The sequence below is a fragment of the Schistocerca piceifrons genome, chromosome X, assembly GCF_021461385.2.
Source record: "Schistocerca piceifrons isolate TAMUIC-IGC-003096 chromosome X, iqSchPice1.1, whole genome shotgun sequence".
Taxonomy (NCBI): Eukaryota; Metazoa; Arthropoda; class Insecta; order Orthoptera; family Acrididae; genus Schistocerca; species Schistocerca piceifrons.
Genome location: NC_060149.1, coordinates 164,324,876 through 164,347,289, shown reverse-complemented (window position 1 = coordinate 164,347,289; position 22,414 = coordinate 164,324,876). Strand labels below are relative to the sequence as shown.

The 22,414-nt window shown below is 43.2% G+C and overlaps 1 protein-coding gene across 1 annotated transcript in view; it reads right to left on the bottom strand.

The window, feature by feature from the left end:
- The window catches only part of LOC124722129, a 256,902-nt gene that overhangs the window by 132,449 nt on the left and 102,039 nt on the right, over positions 1 to 22,414 (bottom strand). The window contains exon 2 of the mRNA XM_047247333.1: positions 14,631 to 14,813. Within this exon, the coding sequence (XP_047103289.1) occupies positions 14,631 to 14,813 (183 nt within the window). The remainder of the gene's footprint in view (positions 1 to 14,630; positions 14,814 to 22,414) is intronic.

Below are 22,414 nucleotides of genomic sequence, written 5' to 3'. Positions count from 1 at the left end.
GAGCCACCAAGAATGACAAACACATAGCGTCTGCTGCCAACAGAAATCACCTAAATGCTGAATTCAGTTCCACAAACACCTTGATGACTTGGCCGCATGTCACTACGTTGAGTCGTCCACAACAATATTCCTGTCAGTATGTCTGATGGGTAAGTGACACATTTCCGTTTGAACGTCACAGAAATGTTAACATAAGTGGCACAGTAGTCAAGATCTTACAAAATGCGATGTTATTACACATTACACATAAAATAGACCCTGGCAAAGTATCCAGACTTTGATCTATACTTTTTAAAGCCCACAGATTCCATAATGATTATTTATTACTCGTTTGAAAAAGGGGATGAAAGCCAGTGGGAAAAGGATACATTGCATCAGATTTGTTGATGACATCATAGTAGCTACAGTCTACGAAAAAGAAATTAAGAGAGTCCTGTAGACCCTATCAAACACTCTTAAACTATGGAAGTTGCAGTGATCAAAGGGAAACGAAAGTAATGGTAGTACGGAAAAACATAGAAGATTGACAAAACATGCATTTATGACTAAGATAAACATTTTGCACCAAACATATAATTGTAGATGTCATAAAAACTTTGCACAAAAATTGTGGAGCATAGTTCTCTACGGAAGTAAAATGTGGATTCTGGAATAATTGGAAAGAAATCAACTCGAACGGCTGAAATGTAGATGTAGCGGAAAATGATAAACACCTGTTGGACGGAGAAAAAGCAATCCTTCGTGTCTTAAGGGAAGTCAATGAAGAGAGAAGATTATTAAAGAAAATGGAAAACTGAAAAATTAATTTTACTAAACATATCGTCAGACACAATACTTTCGTCGTTAACAATCTGGAACATAAAGTGCTAGGAAAGAAAGGAAAAGGACGGCCTGGGAAGAAATGGCACTGAGAAGATGTGACGATTACGTGGAACTGAAGCGAACAGCTAGTGACGGAAAAGAGTGGTTGTATCGACAAAGCATTTGCATCTAAATTATGTACTGTATATATAAAAATAAACTAGAATGTCGTACAATTGGTGTTACTCATTCGGCTATACTTCAGATTCTCTTACGAGGAGAACACGACAAGTGTCATCATCCGATTCGCCAGGCACTTCGCTCGGTGGAAGAGGAGTCAAGAAAAGCGAACACGTGTCTTGGCTTACCCATAGATACTCGAGTCAAACTTTTCGAGGTACTTTACGTGCCTTCAAAGCACGACATACTCAGACGAAATCTCCTCCGAATGCGAAAATATTTTGCTGTCACCGACTTTCATAGGGAGGAACGATCACAAAGATAAAATAAGGGAAATCAGAGCTCGTACGGAAAGATATAGATGTCCATTCTTCCCGCGCGCTATACGAGATTGGAATAATAGAGAATAGTGAAGGTGGTTCGATGAACCCTCTGCCAGGCACTTAAATGTGATTTGCAGAGTATCCATGTAGATGTAGATGTAGATGTAGATGTCTCAATGGTGAGCGTCGCAGTGTTTTAATTTTGCGTCATGTGTTCGAAACTGGATTACTGTTTTTATTTATGTTAAGTTATTTTATCTTTATTGTTTTCATTTGTCTACTCATGTCCTTACAACATTATTATACGAATATTTCTTATCAAATTAGGCGATACAAGGGCGTTATATTAACTGTACACTGATAAACCAAAACGTTATGACCACCTGCTCAATAGCCTGTTTGTCCGTCTTTGGAACGAAATGCATCACTGATTCTGCGTACAGGGACCCGACAGTTTGTTGGTAGGTTTGTGGGGGTATGTGAAATTTGATATGTGCGCACTGGTCATGTACTTCGCGTGAATAACGGGTCGCTGATTTGCGTTCGCGCCGATTGTGCCAGATAGCGACTCGGATGGTTTCCATATGACTTACATCAGGCAAATTTGGTCGCCTTGCACGTTTCTGACTCCGATATACGGACAGTTATACTGTTGAAAGATAACATCGCTGTCGGGGAAGACATAAAGCATGAAGGGATGCAGGTGGTTCGCAGATAGCAGCGTGTCTTTGATTCCTGCAACAGGTCCCATGCAAGCGCAGGATAATGTCTCCAAGGGCAGAATACTTCTTCCACAAGCCTTCGTCCGTGGCGCGCTGCGTATTTCAAGCCGCCGTTCACCTCCATGACTGCGTTTGTGGAGATGACCATTGACCTAGTGTAGCAAATATGTGATTCACCCAAAGAACCGACACGTTTTCGTTGATTGACAGTCGAATTTCAATGGTCCCGTGCCCACTGCTATCGTAATTGACGTGTTGGGTCAACATGAGAACACGTAGGGGTCCTCTGTTGCGGAACTCCATGTTCAACGATGGACGATGAATGGTGTGCTCCGAAATAATTGTGCGTGCACCAGCATTGTGCTTTTCCGGCAGAGAGGGCACAGATCATCATTTATCTTACTTTACAGAGCAGACAAGCTTCCAAACCCTACGTTCTGTGAAGAGTCGTGGACGTCCATCCATTTAGCGCCTAGTGGTAGTTTCAGTGCCTTTTACCTCTTTCCACAGCTAATCAAGACAGTAGCACGTGAACACTCGACCAGCTTCGCCGTTTTCGAGATACTCGTTCACAGACTCTGCGTAATAATAATCTGCCCTTTGTCAAAGTCGCTTATCTCAATGGATTTCCCCATTTGCAGCCCATATCTTCTCCAGGGTGATCTCCCGTCTGTGTCTGCTCCATTTACATACTGTTGTTACCGCGTCACGTAGCCGTTACGCCACCGACCGACATCCAACGGCGCGATGGGCAGTGGTAATGTTTTGGCTCATAACTTTAAATTACAACTACATTTCACAATAAGTGTCATACTGTTATTTTTGTGTATGCTATGTTGAGGGGTTACAATATTGTCGAATTGTCATATTCTGATGTTTCATTCTCATATCAATTCTGATATTAATTCTCATATTTTATTCATATGTTTATTCTTCATGGAGATTTGGTGCATTCCGATGGATGATAACGATTGCAGAAACATTCGAAACACAGATATTCGGAACACGACGAGCAGGGAAAGAAACGTAGTTAACAGTGGTGAAGATTTCGCGCGTTGGCAATACTTTCGCGGCAAACGATGCATAACGGATCACTTTTCCGAAAACTGGCGTTTGTAATTGATTATGGATCAAGATATTCTACAGGAATTTTGCCGAAAACAATTTCAAATAATTTTCCCATTCTTTTTCTTTTTTTAAAATTCAGTCATGTGACATACAATTTGTAGGCAAATAAGGACAATGTCATGTGACTATACACTGGAAAGCATTCAAAAATGGTTCAAATGGCTCTGAGCACTATGGGACTTAACATCTGTGGTCATCAGTCCCCTAGAACTTAGAACTACTTAAACCTAACTAACCTAAGGACATCACACACATCCATGCCCGAGGCAGGATTCGAACCTGCGACCGTAGCAGTCGCGCGGTTCCGGACTGAGCGCCTAGAACCGCTAGACCACCGCGGCCGGCGGAAAGCATTCATGTAGTAATCTTCTACAGGTATGGGTATATAAATGTTTTCTTTTTTTTACAAATAATCAAATATCAAAAAGAGACAGTTGTTCGCTTATTTTGAGTCCTCTTCCACTGAGAGAAGTTGCTGGGAAATCGGGTTGAGGCACTCGCCGTGTTCTCGTTGTTAGTTAACCACTACTGCAATATTCAACTACACTTTCATAGTACTTACACGTCAGTATCTGCAGAATATTTCAGCACAATAAGGGATTACGCTTAGGCACTATGCCTATCGACTTCTTGTCTATTTCTAGAACAAAATAGTATGACGCCCAGTGTTAAATTTTAACATGAAATATATTAATTTCAGGGGATCCAGTATAATAAACTATATAGGATCTCAAGATATAATTAAAGGGCACAACTTATGCAAATAATTGATTCGGCTAGATCGCATGAGCAGGCAGGAATGTGGATGGTCCTTCTCAGAGTTTCCTAGCACATTCAACCTAAGGTGACAATTGTGTATCAGTTTTGGTACTGTAGTGTGCGAAAGGTTCAAGATGGTAGCAATGAACAGTCTCCCATGGATTGCCAACATTCAGGGAGAAGAAATTCTGAGAACTCGACGACTGCAACACAAATCAGAAACATAGATCATCCCAAGGTGAGCGTCGGTCGTCATAAGCCGTTGGCAGGAGACTGCGCTCTTAGCAAGGTTGCCACTCGCGATACGTTCTCCCACATCTCATCAGTGTCCAGATCGCCAACAACGGTGCAACGAAAGACTGAGCTAGAAGAAAGCCGCAGAGATATGTCTGGTGTAGAGATCAGATTTTACTTTGGCATAAGAGACGGTTCTTGGTGAGTACGGTGTCAATTCCATGAGACAGCAATATGAAGAATTCTATGGGGCGCAACTGCCTCTAATACTTATATAGGGAACACTTGTGACAAATAAATCGTAGCCAAGCCCTTGAGCTCATTCATTGGGTATTGTGGATGCCAGAGCTGGTTTCTGGTATCTGGGGGAAGGTTTCCTGGTTCAGCATGGAGACGATGCATTACGCTTTCCTTCTAAGTAGGTTGCGGTCAGGGCCTACTAGGCTGCCTCAGAGTTTTTTACCGTTCCATGACAGCAGGTGTTGTGGTGTCACCGCCAGACAACACACTTGCTAGGTGGTAGCCTTTAAATCGGCCGCGGTCCGGTAGTATACGTCGGACTCGCGTGTCGCCACTATCAGTGATTGCAGACCGAGCGCCGCCACACGGCAGGTCTAGAGAGACTTCCTAGCACTCGCCCCAGTTGTACAGCCGACTTTGCTAGCGATGGTTCACTGACAAATTACGCTCTCATTTGCCGAGACGATAGTTAGCATAGCCCTCAGCTACGTCATTTGGTACGACCTAGCAAGGCGCCATTATCAATTGCTATTTATCTTGTGATGCATGCCGGCCGAAGTGGCCGTGCGGTTCTAGGCGCTGCAGTCTGGAACCGCGAGACCGCTACGGTCGCAGGTTCGAATCCTGTCTCGGGCATGGATGTGTGTGATGTTCTTAGGTTAGTTAGGTTTAACTAGTTCTAAGTTCTAGGGGACTAATGACCTCAGAAGTTGAGTCCCATAGTGCTCAGAGCCATTTGAACATTTGTGATGCATGTACCGTTAGGCCGATGTTCACCAATTATGGATTAAAGTTAAGTATTCCAACAGATACGTACTATTTTTGCTAGTCTCATATCCCTGACCTGCTCCAGACCTCACGCCAGACTGCGTGAGCTTAAACGCGTGCCTTTCGGCTTCCTGTCATAGTGGATTGGCTGTCTTGCCAGTCCACAACAGGTGTAATCCTACATTCTTGAAAAAGAAAACTTTTGAAAAGAACTGGCAGGAAGGAGCAACTTCCAGAGATGTGCTGTTAGTAGAAGCAGGATATGGCCAATGAAAATGAGTGCTTCTAATTCTGAGGCTGACTGGTTAAAAAGTCTAGGATGTTAAAAAAGTTTCGTGGAGAGATGATGGAGTTCGCGAAATCGGTAGTCGGCCTTGGGATGTAGGGCCAGTCTAGCTGCTTTGGGGTGGAGGTGTTGTTTCCAGCGGGCCAGTGTGACCGAGCGGTTCTAGGCGCTTCAGTCCGGAGCCGCGAGACCGCTACGGTCGCAGGTTCTAATCCTGCCTCGGCAATGGATGTGTGTGATGTCCTTAGGTTAGTTAGGTTTAAGTAGTTCTAACTTCTAGGGGACTGACGACCTCACATGTTAAGTCCCACAGTACTCAGAGCCATTTGAACCATTTTTTGTTGTTGTTTCCAAGCGTATTTCTGAGGTCGAAAGTCAGTGATACGCAGTGATCAATCAAGATACTTTCAAATACAAGAATCCGAAGTGAATTCCTGTGCGCGGGCGTGGGATTCTGTTTGATGCATTTCTGGTTTTCTGGACGAGTGCTGCGGTTTTGTGAGCGCGCGTATACTAGCTAGGCAAAGGTCTTATATCAGATATCGGATGTAATACCTTTGTAGCTTCAACTGAAGAGAATAAATTTCACTTTATTCCCATGGAAACCCGAAGTGACGTGTTTGTGGATGTGTGCTTCTTTTTGAATCCCAAATACTATTCCGTTTTTTTTTTTATTGTGGAGAGTATCGGCGGGGGGTGCTATTAACTAGTTGTTGGTTGTACAGTGACTGCCTAAGGTGCTCGTTTTACAGTGTAGTGCTCAGACTGAAAGTAGTTGGATTGCTACACGGCAAATGTTAATGATGCTGGAGAAGCGACAGTGGTGGCCATTACTTAGACTGATTTAACAGTGTACCAGCGCTTTGGATTAATCCGGATCCGCCAATAGACGTTTCTAAGTAAACCTGTGGAGCAACACGTCGCCTCATTTATCTCGCGCGCCACGCAGCGCTGTATGACTGATGCTCCTGCATACAGCTGTTGCCTTACCCGACACACTCTACAAGATACTATGTTGCAGTGTCTGTGTTATTCCGAATTGTGTTATTCCTTCGGACATGCATGCATGTAATACGGAATAGCACAAGCAGTGCAATATTGTCTTTATCCGCCGACACCGGGCGAGCGACTGCCAAATGTTTCCCCCCGTACGGGAATATACATAATGGATGTACAAGAACATGTTGCAGAGACATGGTTGTCGACATATGGAAGTTTGGGTTTAACAGTGTGTCGAGCTCGGATAGACAAATGGTGAGGGCACCGTTCGCGATAAGTGGGAAATCCGGGTTCGACTCCGGGTCCAGCATAAATTTTCATTGTCGTCATTAAATTATACAGCTGATGGCAGTCCATACTCGCAATTGCGAATACATTTGATGACACTCTCCAAGATGTCCGTCTACTTGTCTGTCCACCACGATCATCACATCTCACCCGTCTAGCACGAGTGGGCGTATCGGAAGACATTGGGTCTGTTTTCCATAACTAGCAACATATTTTGATATATGTGAGAGCAGCTGCGAGCAGCCTTTAAAAATGTTTCCGAAGATGATATCAGCCTCTAAGACGTTTTCTGTGTGCTAAAATACACTCCTGGAAATGGAAAAAAGAACACATTGACACCGGTGTGTCAGACCCACCATACTTGCTCCGGACACTGCGAGAGGGCTGTACAAGCAATGATCACACGCACGGCACAGCGGACACACCAGGACCCGCGGTGTTGGCCGTCGAATGGCGCTAGCTGCGCAGCATTTGTGCACCGCCGCCGTCAGTGTCAGCCAGTTTGCCGTGGCATACGGAGCTCCATCGCAGTCTTTAACACTGGTAGCATGCCACGACAGCGTGGATGTGAACCGTATGTGCAGTTGACGGACTTTGAGCGAGGGCGTATAGTGGGCATGCGGGAGGCCGGGTGGACGTACCGCCGAATTGCTCAACACGTGGGGCGTGAGGTCTCCACAGTACATCGATGTTGTCGCCAGTGGTCGGCGGAAGGTGCACGTGCCCGTCGACCTGGGACCGGACCGCAGCGACGCACGGATGCACGCCAAGACCGTAGGATCCTACGCAGTGCCGTAGGGGACCGCACCGCCACTTCCCAGCAAATTAGGGACACTGTTGCTCCTGGGGTATCGGCGAGGACCATTCGCAACCGTCTCCATGAAGCTGGGCTACGGTCCCGCACACCGTTAGGCCGTCTTCCGCTCACGCCCCAACATCGTGCAGCCCGCCTCCAGTGGTGTCGCGACAGGCGTGAATGGAGGGACGAATGGAGACGTGTCGTCTTCAGCGATGTGAGTCGCTTCTGCCTTGGTGCCAATGATGGTCGTATGCGTGTTTGGCGCCGTGCAGGTGAGCGCCACAATCAGGACTGCATACGACCGAGGCACACAGGGCCAACACCCGGCATCATGGTGTGGGGAGCGATCTCCTACACTGGCCGTACACCACTGGTGATCGTCGAGGGGACACTGAATAGTGCACGGTACATCCAAACCGTCATCGAACCCATCGTTCTACCATTCCTAGACCGGCAAGGGAACTTGCTGTTCCAACAGGACAATGCACGTCCGCATGTATTCCGTGCCACCCAACGTGCTCTAGAAGGTGTAAGTCAACTACCCTGGCCAGCAAGATCTCCGGATCTGTCCCCCATTGAGCATGTTTGGGACTGGATGAAGCGTCGTCTCACGCGGTCTGCACGTCCAGCACGAACGCTGGTCCAACTGAGGCGCCAGGTGGAAATGGCATGGCAAGCCGTTCCACAGGACTACATCCAGCATCTCTACGATCGTCTCCATGGGAGAATAGCAGCCTGCATTGCTGCGAAAGGTGGATATACACTGTACTAGTGCCGACATTGTGCATGCTCTGTTGCCTGTGTCTATGTGCCTGTGGTTCTGTCAGTGTGATCATGTGATGTATCTGACCCCAGGAATGTGTCAATAAAGTTTCCCCTTCCTGGGACAATGAATTCACGGTGTTCTTATTTCAATTTCCAGGAGTGTAGATACCCATAACGATTCTTCCATTCCAACATGTGATTAAACAACAAACAAAGCAAAACATCTGTAATATATGAATAAACATCATTCACGTGAGAGATGTGCATTGTGTTCAGTTTTCATTCATAATCTTCCAAAGGTTTCGAAAAAGAGTTGAACATTTCAGCAAATTTTTGCCCACTTACTACCAATTCATTCGTTAAATGCTAAAAAAAAAGTGCTGGATATATTTTGGAATATTCGAGAAATACAATCCTACAACTTCGCAACAAAATCGCGCGGAATTTGCGACGTAAGTACCATAACCACTTAACCTCACATATTTATTTACACTGTATTTCATCGTTTGGAGGCTAGTTATTTTCACATACGGCGCTTCTAACACTGGTTTCTACTGTACGGCCACAACACACCAAAAATACTTCACCACAGTGGAAGAATAAAAACCGAAAACGGACGATAATGTAAAGTGTATCTTGAAAATCATGTGAACAGCCGTTTGATGATGAACTTGCCAGTTGGAAACCGGTAACGGCGCTATTTACCTAAATAAATAGCAGTATTAACAGTGGCTGGTTGCTGTCTTCTTCTCTGTAAGAATTAACCTACATTAAAAAAAGATTACCATCAAGGAGTGATGCACTCGCAAAAGTGCGAGAGATTATGCAAATAATCTAGCACTACTTCCACATAATTATATTTGGGCGCTTACAGAACCGTGCGAGAGTACAACAGCCTTGCTGGATGTTGTAATAGATATATACACAAAACGCATCGATTTTTATGGCTGCCTTTGTGAGTCCTTCCTGAAACTAACGTTTCAATATAAAGCAGTAGTCGTCACAAATGTAACATGAAAATTGTATTTCCGTTGCAACAGCCAGGCCCATGTTCAGTGTGGACACTTTTGGAGAATTTCTTAACAACCATGTAGTATATTTTCTGCTGCTGAGAGACATGCTGCTAATTATTTACTCACTGTTGTGCTTACTTGAGTACAGAAATAGCGATCATTCTTTTAAAATACACTGTCTGGTCAAAATTATCCGGACAAACAATTAGTGGACATTAATATGGGGTGTGTCCACCCTTCCACTTCATGCCGCCTTGAACTCTACTGCGGACTCTTTCAGTGAGGTGTCTGAATGTCTGTGGAGGAATGGCAAGCCATTAGTCCCCAAAAGCCGAAACCAGAGAAGATCGAGATGCTGGACGCTGGGATACGAAGCGAAATTTTCATGCTGATACAGTCATCGTCTACAAATAGTTCCTCTATTGTATGCAGTAGACAATGCCGTAAAATATGCTCATATTCTTCCGAATTTAGCATTTTCTTAAGCACAATGAGGGCACTACACCATAACCACGAAAACATCCCCAAATACACACATATCAAAACAAGTTTTACATCACCCTCTTTCCCAGAACTCCTGAAGATAGACGTTGACTGTCGATACTGTCTAACAGACACAGTCCCTTTGACTGTTCAGAGATGGCACTAAACCCGCCAAAAGATGTAAACAACCATGCACGAGCAGCGCCTATTAGACGGAGGGGTCCGACAGCCGATCAGTTCCAGTCATTCCAACAGGAACTAGATACACTGTTCGTGTTGTCTGTAGTTCAACCATGCCTAGACGGTCAATACCGCGGTTCGATCGCATCCGCATTGTTACTTTGTGCCAGGAAGGGCTCTCAACAAGAGAAGTGTCCAGGCGTCTCGGAGTGAACCAAGGCGATGTTCTTCGGACATAGAGGGGATACCGAGAGACAGGAACTGTCGATGACATACCTCGCTCAGGCCGCCCAAGGGCTACTACTGCAGTGGATGACCGCTGCCTACGGATTATGGCTCGAAGGAACCCTGACAGCAACGCCACCACGTTGAATAATGCTTTTCGTGCAGCCACAGGACGTCGTGTTACGACTCAAACTGTGCGCAATAGGCTGCATGATGCGCAACTTCTCTCCCGACGTCCATGGTGAGGTCCATCTTTGCAACCACGACACCATGCAGCGCGGTACAGATGGGTCTAACAACATGCCGAATGGACTGCTCAGAACTGGCATCACGTTCTCTTCACCGATGAGTGTCGCATATGCCTTCAACCAGACAATCGTCGGAGAGGCGTTTGGAGGCAACCTGGTCAGGCTGAACGCCTTAGACACATTGTCCAACGAGTGCAGCAAGGTGGAGTTTCCCTGATGTTTTGGGGTGCCATTATGTGGGGCCGACGTACGCCGCTGGTGGTCATGGAAGGCGCCGTAATGGCTGTACGGAACGCGAATGCCTTAATCCGACCGAGAGTGTTCATGGACGACAATTCGCGCCCCCATCGTGCACATATTGTGAATGACTTCCTTCAGGTAACGACATCGCTCGGCTAGAGTGGCAAGCATGTCCTCCAGACGTGAACGCTATCGAACATGCCTGGAATAGAATGAAAAGGGCTGTTTATGGACGACGTGACCCACCAACCACTCTGAGGGATCTACGCCTAATCGCATTGATGAACTTGTGGACAGTATGCCACGACGAATACAGGCATGCATCAATGCAAGAGGACCTGCTACGGGGAATTAGAGGTACCGGTGTTTGCAGCAATCTGGACCACCACCTCTGAAGATATCGCTGTATGGTGGTACAACATGCAATGTGTGGTTTTGCAGCGGTACTCCCCACCTCTTTTTATGCTATTGATTCTGCCTCCTGCAGTGTCGAGGGGGGGGGGGGTGCCCGGATACTTTTTATAGTTTAATTAAGTGCAGCTAAATGCAAACTTACATTGAGAGACACCAAATCCTTTAGGTTTGTCCACTCTCATTTATTTTCTATAACTGCCCTCTTGGGGAGAGTTGATAGGAAGGTGATCGGGTATCGAGGGCTTTAATTACTCTCTGCTCGAATTAAATCAGGTTAAACGTCTTACTCCATTTGCTGTATTTGGACTGTCTGTATGGGAAAGGCACGTGACACAGGGCAGTTGTGTGCGGCCACGCCTGCTGGGTTCCAGGAAGATCGGACCTATGTGACGATAGCGGTGGTCGGGGTGTTGTCTTTCAAAGGCGCTTTCGTCTCATTCTTGGCCGGGGGGAAGGTAACAAGGATTGCTTGGAAACTGTCAGTGTGACGCTGTGGCGCCTGGGACAGGGCGGTCGGGTTTCGTAGCGTTGCGTTCTTTGAATCATGGCTCGATGATATCGGGGTGTCTGCCAACGTGGCGCCTTCCGTAGGCACTCTTCCCACCCCGTGGTCTTCCTGTGTGCACATTAAAAGAGCAAGCTGACTGGCGGACAGATGTTGATACTTGCTGACGTAACATAGCACTGTTCGTTTCTGGCTCTGGCTCTGAGCACTATGGGACTCAACTGCTGTGGTCATAAGTCTCGTTTTTGGCGGCAAGCCCCTCAGTTGGACTAGGATTTATCATTGTGTTTTGTAGGGATTGTGTGCGGCGATTTGTGAACTTGTGATTGGCGCTAAGATCCTCGACTGGCCACTGTTGGCAACCATGCTGCTTTTTGCGGTTGGAGCATCTTAATTTTTCTCGGAGTTGGTGTAGAGAACGGAGTTTCCTGGGGAACTCTATTCAGGACCACTGGAGAGAGAAGGTGAAGTAGAGACCGGTGATCGGTCGAGTTAATAGTATTCACTGCCGCTGTTGCCTGGACAGAGTTTTTGTAAGTGCTGATCTGGACTGGCGGTCAGCATAACTCGGCGTCGGTATCATAACTTACCGGAACATCGTCTACGGCGGCAGGTCGTCTGGGTGGTCAGCAGTCCTAATTGCAGCCTGCAGTGAGCCCATCGCTGATAGTTTGCACCTCACGAGTCAAACTCGGCGTTTGATAAAGTATTTGGCTGATCCGACAAAGCAGGAACGCAGTTACTTTGACGCCCCTAACATCGCGCCTGCCCGCACAGTGCCCACAGCAGGTCTAATTTACATGTGGCATTCTACAGACGAGTTACCGTTGTTGTACCACACGTTAGCGAATTAGCAATCTGTTAGGATAATCAGCCCACCCACAGCGGGCGAAAGGGAACTACAATCATTGGATAGCCCCCCCCCCCCCCACTTCAACTTTGCTAACTAATTATTCGTCTAAATGTTTTGTGCTTGTCATGTATTTGAATAGCCACGTATTGCCATAATATTTGAAGATTGCACACATTTGTTCTTTAAATCAATAAATCTCATTGTAACACTAAATCTCGCTATATTTCAGTAATTATAGAGCCACATTAAAATACTTTGCACTTAATCACATTTTTGCGGGAGATTATTCAATATATACTGTAAATTATGTAATGGGGTCAACCCATGAATTGTCATTAAAGACAAGGCCAAACAGATTCTTTTGCATTCATACATCCTTGCACAAAATAGGGAGAGTGACAGTTCCTAGGGATGGTGTGTGTCTTCACAACACTGAGATACAGGTTTTACTCAAATCAGGCGACTAGTTTCACCTCGCCACCAGGTACTCTTTCAGCACTGAATACTATGAACTGTAGCAACAAGTGTTTCCCCAGTTTGTTACTGCGCGCTAATGTAGCGCGCTCCATTCACGACTGATACTCTAACGTTAAGGTTAATTTCATCCAATGGACTTTCTGAAAAGCTACCTTAGAAATAGTGTGTTCGATACTGTAAGTGGGCGTGAAGAGATTTAGTACAGAACGATGTCTTAAATATGAATTTGGGGAAGGCTGATACCACAATGAGACTTACTGGAAGAATACCAAGGAAGCGCAATTAACCGACGAAGATGGACGTTTAAGCTCGTTTTACAGGAGCAAATTTCTTGTCTAAATCAACTACTCGTAGCGTTTGCGTGTCGCTTAAACCAGCCTTCAACTACAGCGCGAAAACGTCGTTGATGTCAACAAGCAACTGATTGAGGCGAGTGTAGAATTATAAAGCCTTGAGTATGATGAAGATTGTACACGCGCAGAGTACCGACGTTGACAAGAAACGGTGGTCACATCTGCTAACATCGAAGTTAATAGTGTCTTGTTCTTCTTTATTTTATTGTTTTCATTGTTTTCGTGACATATTGCAAATACTGCATCGGGATTTGATCCTTTCTCACGAGTTTTCTCCTACAAGGGAGACCATGTATCTGGAAGAAAAAGAGATTTAGGTTTTAAAATACCTGTACGAAGAATACGCGTACAATGCATAAATAAGAACATGAATAGGAATTATTTAAATGAAAATTGCCTTAGCAGTGAAAAAGGAGAAAATGCATTTTTCAAGTTATCTGACACTTCGAAAGTAAACAACACACATACGATAGCGTAAAAAGGTGCCTTGTAAATATTGTTTGATGAGTTTGTACATTAATATGTTCTTGAGAAAATGGCTGTTGATATTTTGAAATGCTTGGGGCTGACACTTTCACAACGCTTTCAGTTCTCAGCAGAGTGGAAAATTAACTATATGACCTGCGTCAAGGACGTTTGTTATGAACTTTGTACTAATCATTAATGTACTAAACTCCGCCATCATTATTAGTTGCTCATTGCTGTAAGTACATTCGTATTTTCTCTTTGTAAGACAGACGGTCCCTCATATCCGCTCTTTCACCACTCTATACGGGGATAAAGAAACGAGATGTTATGTCGACGTTTCGTGTAGTGTGACGTTCCCTCACTTTCCGTGACGCTACATTGGAGTCCAATGCGAATCGTCCTTCACTAAAAACATGGGCGAGAAAACTTCAAAAAATACCTCCCTCTAGACAGGCACGTGAAAACAACAAAAGACCCCTCGTGGAAGGCGAGTCTCAGGACACGGGTGCTACAATAGTTCCACTTGCCACGGGCAGACAAGAGAGTCTTTCGTATTTGTGGGCCTCAGAAAGCCCTCATTCGACCATTTCTTCATTACTGTTCGTTGGTATGGGACTCTCACAAGAACAGAATAATGAAATACGCAGTGAAGATTCAAAGGAGAGCTGCACGAATCGTCACGTCTTTGCCAGATCGAGAACTTCATAGAACGCTCCATGAACTCCAGTGGGGGACAAAACAGGAGAGGCGTTGTGCGTTGCATAGCGACGTACTCTTAAAGCTACGAGAGGCCCCACTGTCATATGACTAGAGAACCGGATTAGTTTCTCCACGTAAAATATCGCTACATATATCTGTGCCAGGCGGAGGGGTACTCACGGGCACTCCGGCGGGCAGGAAGCGGTCGAGGCTGGCCACAGGGATGATGAAGCAGTCCCTGTTGAGAGTCGCCAGCGTCACCGGCTCGGCGGGCGCCTGCTGCTGCTGTTGCTGCTGCTGTTGTTGGTGTTGGTGTTGTTGCTGCTGCTGTTGCTGCGGCGAGACCGTGTTGCTGAAGCTCACCTGGAACGTCACCCAGTACTTCAGTCTTGTTGCCCACTGCTCAGTCGAGATTCCATGCATCATCTTCGATCTTCTACATGCAGTTAAGGATGGTGGGACGTCAAACGGGCCGACTTGGAGCAGAAGAGAGAGGCACCACAGGACATTTTAATTTCCACTATCTATACTTTTACAAATAAATTCATAAAGCTTCGGCAGCATGACCAGGAAGGATGGCAGTGGAAGTTCAAAAACATAACAAAAAAAATTATATGTGAAATATCGTAATTTTTTACTTACTATTGGCTGCATTTATTGCTATAGGTACACTTTTCTTTATAAGTAAGAGAGATTCTTCGATGAATTTTGCACAGCGTACAAACCATACCTACAGGTGTATGAAACTCTAGGATTTATTTAATTTATGAAAAAATGAATGAGCTGTTACATTTTAAACTTCATGTTTAGAAAAAAACTCTAATTTTACACTTAATTACCCAAATTTTTACCAATTTTAATATATATGGGAAATTCTAGAGTTTCATACACCTGTAAGTACAGTTTGTATGATGTGCAAAATTCATGGAAGAATATCTCTTACTTTTGAAGAAAAGTGTACCGATAGCAACAAATGCAGCCAATAGAAAGTGAAAAAAAAGATGAAATTTTACGTAAAAATTATTTTGTTTTGTTTTTGAGCTTCCACTGGTATAAGTGTGAATATTGAATCCTTCCTGGTCATGCTGACAAAGTTTTATGAATTTATTTGTAAAAGTATAGACAGTGGATATTAAAATGTCCTGTGGTGCCTCTCCTCTCCAAGTCGGCCTGTTTGACGTCCTACCCCCCTTAAGTACATTCTAATACTGTAGATTCAAACCTAAATAACATATTATCAATTTATGTGGTACCTAAATTGTAATGTTTATCTCTTTATTTCATTACTGAAAGTGTGTAAATTGTACAGCACGAGAATGTCGACGAAATGTGTAATTTCTGATGGAAAAACTTAGTGAACAACACATATTTTGATGAGTTGTCAGTTTGGCATTGTCGTATGATCTCTCAGGTTTTCTCGACGTGAAAAATTAATAATGAGTTTCCATTTTCTGCTCAATATTTCGACTACCGAACCAGCCATCTTCTTCAGGTGCTGCGAGTATTACTGTTATGTGTGCACGCTGCCTGCACTCCAACCAGACTGTGAGCAATTGTTGGTCTCACGCCCTTATTTACAGCCGAGTTCGATTCCCGACGCCCACTGAGCCCTTCGATGCTCTTTTGTTTTACAGAACACGCATTGATATCACTTCAAACCCAAATTCCCACGGTGTTTTCCAGCTCTGATGGATGAGATGGTCGGCGAGATTTTAATAAATTGAGTTCCGGACCCCAAGCGTTATTTAAACTGAAGCCTCCATCCCTGTTTATTAGGTTTTCTGACATCTTTATTTCAACAGACTCCCTAATTATGCTGTCCCGGAAATTTGGCTTTTGCAGCATGATAGTGGTTTCATCATATTTCATCTCATGATTATATCGAGGCAGTGCTCGGTGACAGCTTCTTTGTTTGGTTGTTTTCCCCGGGTGTGTCGCTGATGTTTCTTGCATCTCTCCTTGACAATTCTGATAGTCTGCCCAGCGTAAGACATCCCGCATTCACGTGCATTACACACCGAGCTTCCTGGGATCTAGATTGTCTTTAACATTACAAAATATACTTTTTATCTTAGTTGAAGGGAGCGAAATACAATGGATGCCGTATTTCCGTAACAGTCGGTCGATATTTCCAGATATTGGGGTTCAAATGGCTCTGAGCACCAGGCGACTTAACTTATGAGGCCATCAGTCGCCTAGAACTTAGAACTAATTAAACCTAACTGACCTAAGGATGTCACACACATCTATGCCCGAGGCAGGATTCGAACCTCCGACCGTAGCGGTAGCCCGGTTCCAGACTGTATCGCCTAGAACCGCACGGCCACTCCGGTCGGCTCCGGATATTGGGCCAGCAAAAGGCAGACAAGGTGTTTCTGGCTTTCCTTCCTCGATATCGGCCTCAACCTCTTTCTCAGGTGTTCTTAATTTTGACTGCATCGCCCCTTCAATTTGATGCTCTGACTACCCATTCCTTCGGAACATCAGTCGTAGGTGTTGTAATTCTCTGGCGAGGCTCTCCTTATCTGAAAGTGTTTGAATTCTATGGACCAGAGTCTTTAGCACCGAATTTCTTTGTGGTCGATGGTGATGGCTTCAGACATGGAGACAGAGGTCAGTGTGAATAAGTTTTCTGCGTACAGTGAGTTCCACAAGAAATTGTACGCCACAATTTTAAATATAACGTCCGCTGCGACATCTCTAGTAGTTGTCTCGAATTTGTGATCAATGAGCTTTTGCACAGGTTATAGATAAACAGTGAGAGAATTGAATGTTTTGTTTTATCGGTTACAGTGTAAAATATCAGAAGCTTCACGAGGCAGTGTTCCTTATAAATCATCCACAGGGACCAATGCTTTCGTATGGAGCTGCTGCTAAAATTCTTAGAAAGTTAAAGACATTCGTTGCGAAGTAGGTCAAACGATATTTAGGGTTTGGAAACGTGGATGATTTACCGGAGAGAGAGTTAAGGTGCCAAGCTATTATCGATAACAGCGGCGACTGGATTAACTAGCAGGTAATTGTGAAATTAGTAATAACATGTATTTTTATGTTAACATATATTTATAATAGCGTTACACTTTCTTGAGGAACTCACTGTACGCTGTGACTCATTGAACCATCCGGTCTTGTCTTAACTAACATGACGAGGAAAGGTAACTGGCCTTCATTTTCAAGTCCCATCGTGAATTCTATATACGACAGATGGAATTTAAATGTTCCAGGAACTCTTGAAGCCTTTCCGCTCCATTTGGCCACACAAAAAATTAAAATATCGCCGACCGTCACATCCATGAGAGTTGGAAAACGATGAAGGAATTTGCGTTTCACGGAGTATCAGTGGGTGCTCTGTAAAACAGTAGGGCATCAAAGGCCGCAGTGGACATCGAGAATCGAACACGGCTATAAATAGTGGCGTGAGACCAACAATAGCTCACAGTCTGGTTGGAGTCCAGGCAGCGAGGACTCATAATAGCATAACTCGCAGCACTTGAAGAAGACAGAGGGGTCGGTCGTCGAAATATTGTACAGAAAATAAAACAACTGATCGGTTGAACACCCGGAAGCTCACTATTAGGTCACAGTATGAAACTGCTGACTGTTCCTGAGCGACAAAAATACATTGCAACGCAGCAAAATGGAAGAGATTTACTTGCCGATGATATCTCCCCAAACATAAATACTATCTGAACACTTTTTTTATAAGGTCTCTTCTGTACAAATTTTGCAATTGATTTTAAAGTAACTTCCTGATCAGCTAGAGATCTGAAACTTTAACCATACAGTCTATCGAGTAAGAGCGTGTTCGGCATTACACAGATGGTAAAAGATACCGATTCAGTTCTTTCACAACCCAACAGAGGGAACCTTTGTCCTTCATGCAATGTTCATAAAGCATTAGCTTACTTTTTTTAAAATTCTTGATTGATATACACAAGAAGAGACATGAGTGCAGTTTACGCGCATCGTTTATAAAAGGTGTTTGATGCCGATTGCCTAACGTTGCTTTATCGACAGAAATGAAAACTGGATACTGTAAGAAGGCAATGATCCGATGCACTTCAGAAAGCTTTGCAGCTACTGGAAAAGGAAGGAAGGTGTTCGGGTCAAAGTCGCCTGACGCTGATACTACTGAAAATGTTTGGTCTTACGTCAAAAAGATGTTGTAAGGAAAAAAGATCTTCACTTTGAAACAGCTGTCAACTCGAATTTGACACCTCTGGAGGTCCCTTCCAGTTGAATATGCGGACAACTTCGATTCAAGCATGCCTCGGAGATGTCACGCGATTATCGACGCTGCGAGTGACTGGACATATTATTAGAGGTAGCTGCATTTTTCTTTTGTTTACATATGACGTATGTGCATGTTTTAGTTTGTTATCAGACACATTTCTCCACTGATTAACCCGACCACGATCTTATTCAAGAGACTGTAGCTCAGAACTGGGTGACAATGCGATATTACCTCGCTTTCTTGCCTAATACGAACAATACGAGACTGAAATAGAACGGAGAACCGATGGAGGTACTCAAAGTACCCTGAGCCACACACCGTCAGGTGGCTTGCGGAGTATGGATGTAGATGTAGATAGATGTAGAATGTGTGGCAGAGGATTCCTTGCGTACCACTGTTATTTTCCCCTTTTCCTCTTCCAGTAAGCTGGTAAGCTTCCGTGTGAGTTCGATTACCTCTAACTTATACCTTCACGGTCCTCTTGCGAGATAGACGTAGGAAGAAGCCAACATATCGTTTGACTACTGAAGAGAAACTGAAATAAGCCTTAAATGTACCACATATATTTGTTGTTGTCTCATCCATATGTTTGCAATCGATTGAAAAATTTCACATACACAAGACTAAAAAACAGAAAATAATTATTTAAATAAAAACCTGTTTATTTTACACGTTCTTTAAATGCAGTAGAAAGTAGAAAATGTTTCTCCTAACTCCATACAGCTTCTTAACCATGTACAGATAGTCCTGAAAATTTGTGTTTGTGAATTTTAACAGTTATGTCAATACTTCTAACATTTAAAACGAAAAACGTGGGGCACATGCAACAGATATTAATAAGGAGTGTAGAAAGTAGTTGTCGTTGAGAAAAATCATACAACAATTCATATCATTTAGAGTACAGTAGAATTGTTGGTGACATAGGTGAACTATTTATGCACCAATTATCTGTTGGTTGCGTCCCATGTTTTTCGTTTTATATTTTACAAGTATTGTCATAATTATTAAAAATTCACAAGGACACATTTTCAGGACTATCTGTGTAGGAATAGGAATCAGTATCGGTCTAGGAAAAACTTTTTTCTACTAGGTAGCCCGTTTAAAAAAAGTGTTCAATTAAATAGTTTTTTCATTTATATGACTCCCCTCCTGTTATCTTGCCTAATCCACATACAGTATTTATCTGTAATGTCAAAATTCTTTTTCGAGAGGTTTTTTCTGATCCTTATTGGTTCGAGGCCAACTTACATTTCATTGGCGACTGCGATATATTGTACAGAAATATTTTACTCGAGAAAAAATTCAAGTTTTAAGAACTGGTAAAACCACATGCACTCAAAACTTCGATTCCACTAATAAACGCTTGATTCAGGATTGTTACATCACATTTTGCAGCCGTATTTTCTTCTATATAAATAAAAATTTTTTCTGTCAGTTTTTTTTAAATTTAGGAACTAACAATATCCAAAAATATTATTGCCACATAAAACACAAGATTATTAAAATTGTAGAATGTTAACCATTCAAAATTCCTGTATTACCATTTTGTAGCCTCAAGTTTTCTGTTGATAAAAAAATGTATATTACTACTTGGCAAAACCTGTTACTTAATGAAATATGCCAAATATAAGATTCTGTTTCTAGAATAATCTCACCCGTGTTTCTTAGAAAATGTGGGAGAAATGTGCTCATCCAAAAATCCTTTCATGACAGTAGATCACAATATAACAGTCATTTAAAGAATTCACAGTCAACAGTTAAACAAAATAACTGATAAGTAATACGTACAACAATGCTTACGACTTCTGTCGTTTATGTCATTATTAAAAATAAAATTAGTCTGTATTTTAACTTTTGATATTGTTTGTAGAAAATTTATAATGCGAGTCTTTAAATATGCATCATGATCAATGTCATAAGTAGTAGTTAGATAGTCAATCAGACATGTTGTGGAAGTCGTCTTTAAGCATACACTTTCGGACATTCACTGCAAGTCACCGCCATGCTAAAGTAATGTTTAGTCAGTGTGAGTCCCCTCCAGCAGTTACGTACTCATAGAACAGTACTGGAGTATTGTTAATTGCCACTCATACAAGCAGATTAGACTCCATCGAGTCTATTCAGGTTACTGGCCTGGTTCTGTGATAAGTTAGGAACAGTTTCAACTGCAAGCTGACCATCATGTGAATGGTTCTGAAAACAGATGCAATTTACCTGCAGTTTAAATTTGTGAAGTTTCACCTTGGTTACTGGAAATACTTACAAGTATATATTTTGCCGTTAGTTGAACCACAGAGAAGACACCGCACGTACATAAGATCAATGATATTACAACTTGTGAGGTAAAGTAGACCAAGAGACCCTGGTCAAACTTAGAACCGAGTAACCTAGACAAGAAATGGTGGTTGTAATAAATAGTAGGCATAATTAGTAGCGTTATTAATGGAGGAAGATGCCAATACCCACATTCTGACAAGTTCAAACGAACATGGGTTAGCTCGTACGTTGAACACAAGCGCAGAGGCAACTTCAACTTCACAACTGCTACATTGAAATGCCGACGGAGTACTACAGCCTTGATTATTGAAATTGTACCTTGACCATTCAGTAGCTTAAAATACTTTCGATTTCAGAAAACAAGCGATATCAGTCAAATTTAAATTTATAGTTCAGTGTAAATTTTTTGTATCGGCCTGCAATAGTTCGTCCTGATTAATAGTGGCATACAGGAGTCATAATTGGTATCGTATTTAAAATGTTCACCCAAGGAATGAGTTATTAAATACGAGCCCACATTTTTATTAGTTCTGAACTGAACTGCATATTAATGAGTATTACCCTTTATGGTACCTGACAACTTATTTGAAATTACGAAATGTGTTGGAGCACAAACGCTGTTGGCATTGCTTGCTCTAATTTCAGTGCCATGTATTTGGGTTTGTATGACTGTGAACCGTAATTGAAGTGTCTTTATGCTGATGCAAATGTGTGACGGCTTGTGTTTCCCTGTGCGATCTTGATTACTGTGTTTCGTATGTTGAGACCTTACTGCGTTGTATAAACACGGCGAGGTGCAAATACATGTGCTCAGTGATCAATATTTTGCCTCATGTTCCCTTCAGCGATTTTTCGGTGTTTAAATGTGTTACGCTGTTATTTTTTTTACGTATTTTATTTTGTCCATGTACGAATACTGTGTCTTGTGTGGTACGCAACAAATTGTGATTACTTAGGTCACAACCAGTTCCAGTTAATTATGAGCAATGGATAGATTATTGAAGGAAATTAAAGTTTATTGTGTTGCAATGGTGGTGGTATATTGCGAGTCTGACACGCAGGTAGTGTTATCGGTTCTCTATATATCCGTTTGTCTATTTTTTGGACAGTTCAGTGTGACTTTAACACGGTCACTATTTCTCGTTTCGTGAACTGCAGAGAAAGGTCATATTTTACGAAAGCGTGAGAAAAGCCGATGAGAGCTGTTCCGCTATAAGATCTACGCCGAATGACGTAGCAGCTGAGGCAAAGTATATAAATTTGATAGATGTCAAGTCGAAATGCCATCTCCAGAGTCGGATTTAATTTACGTAGTTCCACTTCGTTTCCCTCTTCCATATCAAGGGGAGACGAGGTTGCGACTATTGATAAATTATCATACCGCAATGTTATATATACTGTCAAACGTCTAAAGTGACACATCAAAATTAATGACAATACCATGACTCGAACC